This window comes from Platalea leucorodia (genome assembly GCF_965183815.1).
Source record: "Platalea leucorodia genome assembly, chromosome: 1".
Taxonomy (NCBI): Eukaryota; Metazoa; Chordata; class Aves; order Pelecaniformes; family Threskiornithidae; genus Platalea; species Platalea leucorodia.
This window is the reverse complement of record NC_138823.1, coordinates 98,628,101-98,642,659: the sequence shown is the minus strand read 5'-3', so window position 1 is coordinate 98,642,659 and position 14,559 is coordinate 98,628,101. Positions and strand designations below refer to the sequence as shown.

Below are 14,559 nucleotides of genomic sequence, written 5' to 3'. Positions count from 1 at the left end.
AGGCCTCCTCGCGCACACCCACGCACACCCACGACACACGCACGCACCCACCCACCCACCCACCCCACCGCCGTGAAGGAAAACCCTGCAGGGCGACCGGTGCAAGAGTCCGTACAGCCTCCCCGTCTGCTGACTCTGGGCAATGGAACTGCACTAGCAAGCAGAAAGGAAATGTTGGTGTGGCAGTTGCTTTAGGAATAAAAATCAGTGCAGTCACACCCCATGGGGGGAAAAAATATATATATACATATACACACACACAAATATATATATATATATATATATATATATACTGTAGAGACTTGAGTAAGTGTTGGCTTGTTGAAAACGTCAGAGACTGTCCGATCCTCTTCAGTAACACCCGTGGGTTGTGTCCTCAGCATCCACCTGGGGTGAGGAAACCTCTTCACCAACCCACCACAGAGCCGCAGTCCCTCCCCGGGACTGGCGTGCACACACACACGCACGCACGCACGCACACGGACCCCACGCGTGACACACACTTCTGCTACAGTTCCTCTCTCCTCACCTCCCCCCCAAAAACTAGAACAGGAACCAAATAAAAAAACCCAAAACAGAACCAAAAAAAGGACGACGAAAAGAAAACAAAATCACAGCTGGACCCTGTCCTACACGAGGTGTTAGAAAACAGGAGCCATGACAACACATTCATTTCCACTAAGGGTGCGTGAAGCAGATACTGCCCCTTCCGTAGCTCTCGATAAACCTAGTCACTGACAAAACACTTGTGGAAAAACATATGCACCAGTCTCCTGCATAATACCAGCTGCAACTATAACAACAAGGTTATAACATAAACCTAAAATAAGATGATAACATGTAAATACTGGGTTATTTAGTCTACAGTACAGTAATCTGGATAAAAATGACAAGGGATAGCCTAATTTCCTTTCCCCAAACAACTTTTACTTTCCTACGTTGGATCGACCTTCAATGCAAATCTTAACCTCCTGAGGAATAAAAGAAGGCTTGGGAAGAGTCAAAGGTGGCTCCTCTTCTGATTTCTCTAGTTTTCGTGTTTCGGGGGCTGACCACCTCCTCTTCCTTGTTGCGGGGGGCTTGCTGGGTTCTGTTTTGGTGAGCAAAGGTGCTGCAGGCAATCCTATTTTGTCCGGAAACTTCAGTTCACCGTTCTCAGCTAACATCTGTGCGCTTCCCTGATTAATCCCGTTTTCCTGCTCCGCATACCTGTGTCTACTTCCAGCTAGACTGTCATTCTTTGAATGCTTCAGCAAGATACTAGCTGAGTCCATGGGCTGGCCCTTTTTAATAGAGCCATTCTTCAGGTTCTTGAGTGTGAGAGATATGCAGACGTCCCCCACCGAGAGTTTGGAGCATGGCAAATCAAAGAGCTGGCTGGTTCTCTCGGGGCAGCAGGATGACCAGCCTTGTCCAAATACAAAAAAAGGGTATTCTACCAAGACTTCCACGCTGACCTGCAGAAAGACAGGGGACAACAGAGAGAGAGACAGAGGGAGAGAGAGGGGAGAGCGTGAGATCACCCGTGTGCCCTCGCGCGCACGCACGGCAGGCGGTGCTTGCCCCGGGGGAGAGGGATAAAGCTGAAACCGCAAAAGCGCTGTTCCGTTTCCGCAAAATCAGCACGTCGACCACCAGACTTCACGCCTGTCCTTGTCACACGGGTGTTAACGGTGTCCCTGAGCTCAGTATTTCTTAGCACGAGACCTCAGCGGGAATCAAGCTTTACCTTTATCCAGCCGCTCACAGAGGCCTATGAGGCAAAACAGGCTGGGCATCTGGCAAACTCCGTTCCCCACCACCCCCTTGCGGTACCTAGCACCTGTCATCCATATCCAAAGACACTTTCCAACCAGAGGATGGCTCAAGGGAAGCTCTCGGTTCTGACACATGATTTCTTAAATGACCACGGGAATGTCATCCTCGCCTCTGCCCGAACGAGCGTGTACTTACCAGGGTGAAATGGTTGAAGGCATGCCAATTTCCAGGGGAAGGCCATGAGTATTTACAGAGTTGTAGCCGTAAGAGCAGTGAGGGTGAACCTGCCTTCCCCCAGCAGTCCTGTTACCAGCCCAGTTTCCTCCCTTCTCGTCCCTGCCCTCCCACTCTGCAGTTGAGTTCACCTCAGGATGAGGATCATCTCTCCTCCTCCTCCTCCTCCTGCAGTTCCTGCACTGGGTCTCCTTTTCTGCACTGGGTCCCCTTTCCCCCCTACTTCACCCCACTTTAAAAACGCATCTGGTTATGAATCCTACCTAACCATCTTACAGGGAGGTGCCATAGCCAGGAGAACTGACCAGCAAGAGGTGCCCACTGCTCCTTGACCTTGCAAAGGCTGGGCCTTGAGGTCCCAACATGATAAGCACCTAAATACCTGCTTATCTTTGCATGTGTCAGCAGTCTAGTGCTCACGGCACGGCGCTGCATCTGCAGGCTTCAACACTTGATGTGGGCTCACACGATTCACATCCCATGGGGCCGAGCCCCCCCCAGCACACCACAACGAGGGCAGGGAATTCTGACATAACTTTTTTAAAATTTGGCACTTGCTGTGTCTAACGCCAGTGAGGTCTGCAACTCTAAGAGGGTGGCTTATGCTGAAGTCAGATATCCACTGCTCTGCTCCCATGGTCCCCATGTCCTCTGGAGCTCTTCTCGGGCATGGGGGGCAGGATCCTGCTCTGACGGTGTAACCCCTATATGGTAGGGGCTAAAGGGCAGCAGAACACCCAAATACATGTGCTCATCTCATTTCTGAGCCATTCAGCAGGCACGGAGCATGCCAGCTGCCTGGAGAGCCTTCCCTCTCCAGGAACACGGACGCACTTGAAAGGAACATCACAGCAGGCTTGCAAAACCACCTCTCACCCTTGGGAGTAATGCTGTCACACCAAGCATGGCTCTGTATCATTAAAAATACATTTCAACATTAAGGAATAGAAGCAGTTTGAGATGCACATTGCAGTCCAGCGTTCAGACACATTTGTTCGTAATATTAAGTGTGAACCTCGGGATGAAGCTGCATGGCCTGTCTCACAGAAGAGGCTGGACTCAAGGACAGTACGGCACCCCGCAGCCCTGCTGCTTCCCTGCTGCTTACCCTCAGAGGCACCCTCCCTGCAAGCCGGGCCTGAGGTAGCTCCCCTCACACCCTGCTGGCTCCACATCCCTTTTGGGCAGGAACACTGGATCAGGGATGTCCCACAGCTCAGAGACAGAGGCTCCAGAACCAGGAAACCAAAGATTCCCATCGGATGTTGACCGTGCCTCTGACTGGTTAAGCCCATGTCATACACTAGCAGTCAACTGCAGTTTGTAAGACAGTTGATTCCGTTGGAAAAAACCTTATAAAGTCTATAAATATATGCTACGTACTTCTGCAACTAGGCCAACGAATAACACTGCATGTATTATCCTGCCACTCTCCCTGCCCAGCATAGTAAGCCACTGTACAAGGAATTTCAAAAGGAGCAGTTTAGAGACACGAGATACCCCCCACTACATCAGGGTCTGTCATATTAAACTTTTTCTGACCAGAACTGTCTGCCAACAGTCAACTACACACATGGCAATAGTGGAAAGGGACCTGACGCTAGGCCTGGTTTTTCCTCTGAACTACAGAGAAAGTGGGGCGAGGTAACCCTGAAAGTCCCACCCCTCCGTGTCGTTGGATAGAAACACTCCAGCGCCAGGATCTGCAGAAATATTTGCCCAGAGTTTGGGATCCTATTCCATACATATACATCTCCGTAAAGGGTCTGACTGGCAGGAGAGGTGAATATCTAGTATCTCCCATGGACTTAAATGGAAACTGCTGTCTACACAGAGCTGTAGGCTTCTCCAGGCATGGATCATCTGACGGGACACAGCTTCCTCCTTTATATTGCTATGTTGCTCCTCTTTCTTTTTTCCTTCCTGCCTGCTGTATTTTTTTTTCTTTCTTTTTCTACTTTCCCATCCTTGTCAAAAGCTATTTGTAACTCTGGGAATCATACATGCTTGTGTGCATCATCCTCACCGACACACAAGTTCCTCTTGATGTGAACATGCTTCCACCGCACGTTATACTTTTTTTTTAAAAACGTGGCATCCAAAACACTTGCCTGAACTGTCAATCACTGAAACAAATCCCAGCACTGGTGGTGGTGATCATGAATAACACCAAATAATAAAGATGGTGTAATGCCGAACCTCCACGATCTAGTCATGGTGTGCATGTACCACCACCGATTTGAAATGGGTTCCTTCACAAATTCTCGTGCCCTGTTTTAGATGGCCGCTTCTGGATTCAGCTAACTTGGGATTTAAGGTAACCATTCCCTACAAGCAATAGTAGCCAAAGACCTTTTAAGAGTGAAAGTTTAGTAAAAACACCCCTGCATAATTTTTTTCCCGACCGCTGCATTAAAACACAAAAAATTAATTTTAAAAGCTCCCTCCCCCAATATCTTGCCATGGTTATTGTAGGAAAAAAAGAAATTTGGAACTTGTTTTCCAACTACTAAGACGATAAAGCAAGAAACCAAAATGTTGGTCCACCTTCAAGCACACCGAGGCTCTACTGCAAGCTACATTTATATTTCTATTTTTTAAGACCGACTAGCAAAACCACCCAAAGCTCTTCAGTGCAGCTGCTGAATATCTGCAATATTCTATAACCTTTTATAATTTTATTTCTCAGCCAAATTCAGAAGGTAAGGCCAGCTATTCAGACTGCTCAGGAAACCCTGGCTGGAGCTGGAATGATAGGTGCTGGAAGATCTGATGCCCGGAAAATACCCTTCCCACCATTCAGAAACACAGCAACTTTAGTCTTGGGGCTCGCTGCTGCAATCAACGTAACAAGCACTAAAGCCAAAGGGACCTAATAAAAGCAGTTCATGTAAACGGTATTTTAATAAATGTAAACATCCATTTTCCAATTAAGTGTTTTTCTCCCTGATATTATTAAAACGTGATGAAACTAGGAGTGGCAGGCTGGAAACAAAGAGAAGGATGCGGTTCTGGAAACAATGTGCAATTAAGTGGTGGAGCTCTCCGCTGAAGGCCTGGCTGCGGGTGCCGCGAGACTCCTCGGGTCCAAAACACAACTGGGTGGATTCGTGGAATAGAAGCTCTCCCTCTCGCCAAGAGAAGTCTCTGCAGCGCCGCGCTCCCACACGACCTCCCCTACTCAGAGACTTGGGGACTCCTGATGTTCCCACCACCCCGAACAACACGTGCCTTCACAAGAGCGGATTTCCTTCGAGAGATTTACGGGGCTGTCGGGAGCACCTCATGCCACGGGGACTACCCGGCACGACACGTGGTCTGGGTGGCCATCCCCCCAGGGCTGTATCTAGCCCATCTGCAGTACACCGTTACTGTAACAAATGCACCCAAGGCTTGGAGGCTAGGGGCTACTGCTCCCCACAGCCACGTGACCCCACCATTTCTCAAGAGAAGCCACCTCTGTCCACCAGACCACGGGCTGCCAGGTTGATCACATGAGCTCTTATCTGCTGCGCTCCCACAACTCAGTAACACACATCCAGAGACAGACCACAGCCACCCCACCACTCGGAGGAACAAGGACTTACTGCCCCTGTGACCAGGGGACACGGGCACGGGGATCAGACGAGGGGAAGGCTGGGAGAGATCTCCATCTGCAGCAGCGAACCGAGTCAACATCTCTCTCTCTGTGTCTGTTACGGTGCCAAAGATAATGAAAAGGGGACCGTGGAGTAAAAGAAAAAGTAACTGGTTTGTGTGTGTGCAGAGATATGAGGGGAAAACTAAACTAGACAATGGGCTAAAAAAATACGCACTGAACTAAACTAGTTAGGGCTACTAACTAGATGCTCTAATGGGACTTTTTCATCTCTAGTGACTATGATTCTGGTTTTTTTAAAAAAGGAAAATTAAGAACTGTATGTTCACCTTTTCTTTTTAAGCTATACTTTAGGAATGATAAGGAACTGAAACACAGGGATGAAAGCAAGCATTTCAGAGAACTCATTCTGCATCTCCTCTGTGTTTTGACCTTAACATCAATGGAGATGAATTACTGGTTTCCGCTTGTTCCTGGCAGCAAAAGAAAGGACAGGTAACAATGATGAAAGCGTTATTACAAGAATAATATGTGGAACTGCAAAGAGATGCAGATCCGTGGGTCTTTTCTTTTAGGCAACTTGAACGGAGAGGAATAACAGCTGGACTTTGCGTTCTGGTCCAGCTGATACTTACTTGACTTCCTCCTGACCCAGAGCAGGGATGCTGTGAAGTGGAAACCGAGCACCCCTCCAGGGCTAAGGCCAGTTATTTCACTGAAAAGGCATGTAGCTTTAGGTGGGTTAATTTTCCTCTAGGTTTCCATAGCTGGAAGAGGGTTGGATATGCCAGGTGACTGGAAGATGGGGAAAGGAGGGAGGACGACCTCTTTCTGCCCAAGTGCTGTGCTGGGGAGGGGCAGCTGTGGGCTTTCAGTGATACGGTAGAAAAGCAGCTGCAGGGCGCCTCCCTGTTTGCATTACAGTTGTATATGCTCAGCTAAAAATAATCTCCTACCTCTGTCCCTCAATTGGTGAGAAAATTAGTTAATGTTTGCACAGAGTCTGAAAACACAGATTCATCAGTATTATAATGACTTCCCAGAGATCCCTGGGAGGAGTACGTAAGTGAGCCAAAGCTAATGATAACAACGCTATTTTTGTATGGCACTTACTCTTTGCAAGTTACACTCCCTTGATAATACCATTCGAAAAGCTCCCTCCTTCCAGAAGTATGCATGCAACTGAAACTTAATTGTAATAAAATACTTTGCGAAGCTACACTACACACGCAGATATATCCCCACTGTACTCTGGAGTCAAGATATATTTAAGTACAGCAGCACCACAGTGCCGCTGCTCAAAGCAGCGCGACTAAACACTGTTCTTTCAACAACAAGACTAAGCCCTCTTCACGCAGGCAATTTTCTAACGAGTAATGACTGCCACATGCCTGCTAATAAGGCTAAATGCTTTCATATGGCCACGTCAGGCTGAGGGTGAGGTCACCGGAGACTTCAAGCACGTAGAAACGATCTCTCTCTCTCTCTCAACCCAGGCAAGGGAAAACGAGCAGAGCCGTCCCTGCTATGCAGGGACACAGCTGATCTGGGAAGAGACCCAAGTCCTGGAATCTGCAGGAAACCTAAATTAAACCCCCGTTTCTAATCATATCTCTACGTGACTCGCCCTCCATTCTGGAAGCATCCCCGGTGGGAAACACAGCTGGGGAGTATTTCGGCTGCGATGATGTCAGCCCGCTCCTGATAGGCTTCTCCGTAAGGTGACATTTTGCTGGCTGAGACCCGTGTGCCTGGCCCTGGATTTTTACAGCCTCAGACTCAGCTTGCTTTCTGCCAGAGGATGGCACTCCACCCCCTGCAAAGGCGCTCTTCCCGGCGCCCAGGACTACAACACACCGCCTGCGTTGACAGATCTGCGAATGAGACATGACACAAATGCTACCTGCTAATTTGTACCTCTTCTGCTGGTGCAGAGACCGGTGGCCTGGCTGCAGGGAGAGAAATGAGAGCAAGATGAAAATTGCAGATGGGAGATTGCTACTTTTGAAATCTCATTATTCAAGGCACCGGGGCAAATTATAGTAACTGGTCCTGATCCAAGGACGGTTCCTCTAATCACAAAGCCTGAGATGGACCAAAATACAGTTGAGCAGTGAGGAAAAAATCACGTCTTTATACTGAAAGCACCAGAGGCCCAACTTCTATCAGCTGTGCAGATGCACGCACGTATACAAACAAAACCACACAGGGAATTGCATGTTTGACATGAGAAAGGGGACGTGTCATATGTAGCGATTTACCATGTATGCCCAACTGGGGAAGGACGGGCCACAGACTGCTGCAACTGTAAGAAATTTTTCATGTAATCAGCTCCTCGGTACCGTTCACTGTTTGGTTTTTTTCCTCCAAACTGTCAGCCTGAGGTGCTTTACTACACGTGTCCATGTCCAGCTCCCCTCTCTCTCATTCTGGTTCTCCCGCGCTGAGGGTGCAGCATCAGGGTTGCAGACGCTGCAGTTCGCAGAGCTCAAATCACACCAAAAAGGTTTGCAACAAGATTATTTAAAATGAGTACCTCTAGGAAGCAAAATGCCATCCAGTATATCTGAACTACTCCAGCCTCAACACAGCAGAATCTGAATCGCTCAGAAAATGGACAGCATCAGGATAACACTTTATGATCAATATGTACTCATTCCCAACCTAAAAATACCTTTGGGAAGTTACAGGGTTTCTTCCTACATTGCGAACCAACGAGAAACAAAGGCCAGCAGCAAGCCTGCCCAGCCACCTAGATGGTTTTTCTTTCCGAATTTCCCTTGAACACACAGTTTACGTGAGCTGTGCAGTGTTTAAACCACCCGCAACCAAAGCTTCAGTAAAACTCTGTCGTGCATTTCAGTAACTTACGTGTGTGATGGAGCCATTCCCAGGCAGCTCCAAGTTTTCAAGCCATGGAAATTCACTGCCTTGTGCTCTACCTGTCTCTCAAGGGTAGCATTTGAGCTGAATCTAACCTGAACTTTCTGGTGTGGGAGGTAAAAATTACCTATAAAAATACAAAATATATCCTCTTACACTGCTTACCCCGTTTTATATTTTAATGAAAAAACATGAAGATCATGTAATTCTTCCTGTGGGTTCTCCAGCTATAAGAAAGACCTGTTTTACACCCAAGAGACTAAATTTATCATTGGCGTGACCCTGATGGCTCCCCCGGCACAGTGAGGGGGATGAATCTGGACCAGAGTTGGTCTCACGGATGCACGTGAATGATGAAGAACCAACCCCGCACGGACCCAAAGCAACTGATACACGCTGAGGAACGCTGCACCCGGGGGGCCGCAGTGTGCGCCCCAGTCCACCCCCCGCGCCCCACCATGCGTTGCCATTACCTGTGCTCGATGCTCCCCAACTGCAAACTGTATCACGGCAATGCCTGGGCTATGGCTGTCTTCAATCCTCTCCACAGTGCTGGAGTCTATTTTCAGGTCGTTGCTAATTTCCGCGCTCTGTATGAAGTCTTCTGTTTTCAAGTCCTCTACTTTCTTCAGCTCCCCGTTGGCCAGCTGAATGATCGACCCCTTCATGAAGTAGGGGGGCAGCGTGGGAGGCGCGGCGGCGGGGGAAGCGATGGACTGCACCACGGGCAGGTGGATCTGCGCCTGCACCATGGTGGCCTGGTAGGCAGGCTGGGTGGTGAGGGGCTCTGCGCTGAAGTTCTCGCTTTTGGGGACGGCGGTGGTGACGAACGTGTGAGGCACTGCTGCAAACTGGGGAGACGACGTGACGATCGCAGGCGCGACTCCTGACGGCTCGACGTCCGCGCCACCGACCGGTATCAGCAGGGACTGGGTGCCAGGGATCACCAGGTGCTGCGGCAGGCTGCCGGGGTACCCGATGGCTTGCTGCTGACCGCTCAGGTAGCCGATCACCGGCGGCTGGGTCCCGGCGTAGAAGGCTGTCGCCGGCAGCCCAACAGGGAGTTGCTCGGAGGCGCTGTGGGTGGTCTGAATGACGGTGTGAGGGGACAGCGTGGCCACTGCCTTCACCCCCTCGTGGCCCAGAGCCTGCTGCGGAGACAAGGCGTAGGACCGGTGGGCTGGCTTTCCTAAGTGCAAGCTTCCCTTGTCGTTGAGGGTTGAAGGAGAGGTCTCGCGGTTGGTGGCCTGCTGCACCTCCATGTCCGCCGTGGGCGTGCTGCTGTTGGGGACCACCATGATGGAGGCTCGGACACCTGAGGAATCCCGCGCGCCGTACTCAGCGGGGCTCGAGTGGACCACCACGTGCCTGGTCTCGTAATGATGGGGAGCTGGTTTATTGCCTGCTTTGACTAGACCCATGTCGGCAGAGGGCGAAATGCCGTACCTCCGGCTCTTCTCTATCTCACCGTTCAGTACCTCCTTGGCCTGCATCGCCTGCAGCCGGCTGCTCTCAGGCTTCTTGGGGGGATCCCTGGTGACGAAGTGGCCCCCCGAGTCGGTGTACTGCACCACCACTTGGGAGGAAGGGCCGAGGGTGAGGGTGTGCGGGATCACTGTCTGATGGGGGTGCAGGGGGACCGGGATGGTTGGAGGAGAGACGTTTCTGACAGTGCTCTGGGAAGAGCTGGAAATGTGGACGTACTGGTTCTGCTGGGTGGGTGGAGGAGACCCAGCGGCGATCAGTCCAGGTGTCCTGACTAGGTGCGGCTCAACTTTGTGGCCCTGCTGGCTTAAGCCACTCATGCTGGCCAGCAAAGTGGAATAAGCCTCCAGCTGGGAGCGCTGGGATGGAGTGGTTGCAACAGCCGTGGCCGCTGCCACGGCGCTGGTCGCAGAATTGGCTGTTGGGGAAATCAGCTGTGAGGGGATGAATCCGGTGTACGATCCGCTGTACTGGGGCCCAACGAACTGGAAGGTGTGCTGCAGGTGCGTGTACTGCACGGGGGAAACGGGGGTCCCTGACTGGGAGAGGGCGGGCGAGTACACCGTGGGAAGAGTGGTGGAGGCTGGAACGGACCTGGGTGCGCTCGGTGGGGAATAGTCCAGCCCTGCAGACAGCGACTTGTGCAAACCCTGCTGCAAGCCCGCCTCCACCGACGATGTCCCCCCGGGCCGGTGCCGGCCCCCCAGGCCGCCCTGGCCGCCGGGTGTGCTGGGGAGCCATGCTAGGTTATCCGCACGGTGGTTTTCGTTTGGCAAGACCGGCTTCACCTCCGAAGGCAGGCTGGTGGCAGGGATTTCTCGCTTCTTAGGTGGCAGGCATTCATTGCTCCGCTCTTGGTTGGATTTCATCTTTCGCCGTCCCCCCTCCACTGTGCTTGCTTCACTGTCTGGATGGCTCTGATTTCAGTCTGATAAACGGAAAGTCACATTTGATTTCTGCAAGGGATCCAGTGACTTCATGAGGAATCATCTCCCCGTGAGCACGATTCTCTGACGGCTCCTCTGGATTCTGCAACGAGAGGGTGGGCAAGGGAGGGGGGAGTCACACCGTCAGTGCTGGGAAATGAGAACAAATGAGCAGACACCCCGAAACAGCAAGCGAGTAAAAGAAAAACCTCTGGAAAAAACAAAACCGGTCAGGCATTGCTGCTCTCATGTCAAGGAGCAGTCGACAGCTGCGCCGTAAACAGCAGTGAAAATCCTGGGCACGTCTGCTAACGCATCACAAAAATGATTAAAACTTTAGGCAGATCAGAAACTCTCTGGCCATAACTTGCCACAGTTAGCAGTGGTCACTTATTTCCCAAGGCTCACTTTCTCCTTCCTCTGGGAAAACCCTCCATGTCTCTAAGGTGCCTGGTTCGCTCTTCCAGCCTCTCCTTCCCCTGCAACGACGACGTTGCCTTCACCCTGCTGTGTCTAAAAAGCATGGGAGCGTGGCAGGGAGCCCCGAGGAACATGCACACACAAATTTTTACATTAGGAACAAGTAGCTGTTAGCGGTGTGGAGGGAAGGTGGTGGGTCAGCCCCTGACTCTTGAACCCCAGAGTCACCCGCAGGGTAACTTCACATCACCCTGGGCAGGGCTGTGGAGGGCAGCAGCTGCCCCCGCCACACCACGGCTCCTTACGGGCACACGCGCCCTTCATCTACCGGTCTGGCAATGAACCTCGGCCACGCGATCTGTTTACAGCAGCAGCCCAGAGCCAGTGATGGCTCTGAGCCAGGTTTTTAATGTGTGGGGTTTTTTTTCCCCAGTGCTTTGAACTCCCTCTGCTACCGATACCTCACACCGAGGTGCCTGGGAGATGCCCCCCCACCACACGCAGGTCAGCCAGAGCCAGGCGCCAGCACCATCTCCACCTCCGCGGGGATCCGATCCCCCTGCTTCCCAGCGACTGCCAGACCAGGGAGGCTGCGGGTACCGCACTCGCGGCCACAGCCACTCGTCCAAACCCTGAGCAAACTCAGCCCTGGGGATGCCTCGCTAGGACCGCTTGGAAAAGCACGTTTGGTTTTCCTGATCCAAACCAGAAGCCTCCACCAGTGTAAAAGCTCACGATTTTATATTAGGCTAGTTTTGCTATTGGAGCAAAACAGTTACTTTCTTTGCCCTGCATCACTTAATTCGGTGATTTCAGCCACCCAAAGGCAACAAAGTCAACAAAGTCTTCCTAACTCTTTCATTATCTGTTAAGGAAAATACCGTAATTAAATCACATCATGCTTTGGAAAAAAGCAAAAGGAGCTGACAGTCTCCCCCTGCCTTCCTGAAACCTGCCTTGCCTTGTCCCATAACAAACTTTACAGAGAGTGAAACTCTTCCCCGGCCCCTGTCCAGCCGCCGCCTGCCATCTGCATTTCTGGCTGTTTTGAAAGATATGCAAGAATGGGTGCTGAGAAACCGTGCACCTCGCACAACCAGCATCCTAACAAGAAAAGTGTGCATTATACGTAAGAAAAACGGAGAAAGAAAGAATTAAGAGTGGATGTGAAAGAAGATGGAAATAGGATATAGCCCACTTTAAAGTGAATGCTGAGCAGCAGTAATGATACTTATGGCAAGTAATATTCCTTTGGGGGATTTCTTTCCCTGCTGCCTCGCTTCTAATGAACAATAAGCCTGATGTTTATATGCATACGCAGTACTTTGAAGACATACTAGACTAAGATTAAACCTATCTTTAAGAGCACTCTTTACGTTTATGGTCCTCCAAGCTGCTGTAAGCCTGCAGGAAAAGTCCAAACCTTCTAACGGTTTGGTACAATCAGTCTTCAGTTAATTATTCCGTTGTTTAAATATTGATAAACAGTAATGAAACGCCAATAGCCACAGAGCCGGGGGCCGGGAGGGGTAAAGTGCTGTTTAAGGGCGGATTCCCTGGCTTCGAGAGGGAGGATGAAAGGATTCAGGGCAGCTTCTAAAGAGCAAGGGCCAGCGACGCCTTGAGCACAGCGGCTCGGGGGCAGCAGCACCCGCCGGGCAGCGGCTGGGCACCGCTACCCTGACCTGCCCTGACCCGCCAGCACCGCCGCCTCGGCGCTGCGACCGCGGCCGGACAAGGGCAGCCAGGAGACAGGGTCCCCGCTATATCAGCACGGGTCTTCCCCCTCCTCCTAACAGTTGCTCAGCGTGTCTTGGCAACAGCTAAAATTATTATATTACACATGACTTACAGATTTTTATTTTTAAGTTCAACTAAAAATAAAATCGCCGAGCTCACATTTGCGCAGTCATCCTTGGTTAACTTTAGCTCGCTGTAGCCTTCTGCCCTGGGCAGCCAGCTTTGGCAGGTAAAGTCAGCAGCTCCTGGCCGAGGCGGCTGCCCAGGGATGCCGTGGGGGGACGCCCCCGACGCGGGGTGTTCATCTCACTCCCCTTGCCACGGGGAGCTCGTGCTGGGGCTGGGACCGTCCTTCGACCTCTCGTGGAGATGGACATGAGCTGCAAACCCCGAATTTAAACACGCTCCCATGGGAAAAAGCTGGGAGCAGAGGGCTGGCCCCTCTGCCTGCAACAGAGCAGGGAGCTCGTACATGGGACCGAATAGGGCCAGTCTCTTGCTGTGATGGACAAACCAGGCTCCCCCAAACTAGTTATTCCAAAAGCCTGAGGCACCTGGAACTACTACGTCAAAAGTACTACTATGAAGCTGTATGAAACCTGGTGAAGTTTCACTCTGCAGAAGCTGAAGCAAAGGTTTTTGTTCTGCTAAATAGCACTGAATCATTGAGTTTTGGGTAGCCTCCAAAGTCAAAGCTAACATCCTTCAACAATACCAAATACTCAGTCTTTCGGGGATTTTTTGTGTGTGTGTAAATCTTTCGTATGGCTGATTTCATCATCACCAGTGACAAAAGGGCTGCCGAAAATCTCTTGGAGAGCACAGGAGGAATGAACAAGCTTAACAGAGACAAGGGATGAGACAGCCGTAGGGCGGTGAAGACTGCCCCACTTTTCCAAGCCCAAGTACTTCACGGTGAGACTTTGAACTCTAACAGACAGAGGACTGGATTTGCAGAAATGCAAATGTGCAGCATAAAACAGCCTACTTCTACTTCAAGACTTAAAAGTAAAATGGTAACTTTTCAGCATAATTCAACTTCCAGCAGCAGCAAAGATAAGACAGGACTGATTTTGCTCAGGAAGCAATGAAAGGGAGACAACCCAAACAGAGCGTCTCAAAGGCAAGAGGTACCAGACCTGGTTAAGCTGTTCTTTGCTGGCTGTCCTAGAAAGGTGAACGCCTTTTGATGTGTGGCACACGGTTTGCTATGTGTATGCTTTTTTTTTGGATCCAAGTCATTTCTCTGACTCTCGAGATTTCCTTTCCCTTTAACTTCAGAGCTGTCGATCACGGTTTGCGAGATATGCAAACGAGCAGCAAACACCAGGTGATTTTTCGCTCCTGCTTTGTACGTGTGTGTGTCACACGGGTGCGTGCGTGCGTGCACGCCTGTGTAATTATGGCTGGGAAGGTAAAGGGGACAAGAGATCAGGGACAGCAGCTGGACTTTGGTATCTCTGGCAGCGAGTACACATGGAACATTGCTAAAATGTCTGGACAGCCAGTGTCCGC

The 14,559-nt window shown here is 50.8% G+C and overlaps 1 protein-coding gene across 13 annotated transcripts in view; it reads right to left on the bottom strand.

The window, feature by feature from the left end:
- Nucleotides 1-288: 288 nt before the first annotated feature.
- ATXN1 (ataxin 1) overlaps nt 289-14,559 on the bottom strand; it is a 221,985-nt gene continuing 207,714 nt past the window's right edge. For all 13 annotated transcript variants that reach the window (XM_082328802.1, XM_082328800.1, XM_082328803.1 and 10 more), the window contains 2 exons: nt 8,947-10,987; nt 289-1,457 (listed from right to left, as the gene is read on the bottom strand). In XM_082328802.1, the coding sequence (XP_082184928.1) occupies nt 927-1,457; nt 8,947-10,827 (2,412 nt within the window). In that variant the 5' untranslated portion in view covers nt 10,828-10,987 and the 3' untranslated portion in view covers nt 289-926. The remainder of the gene's footprint in view (nt 1,458-8,946; nt 10,988-14,559) is intronic.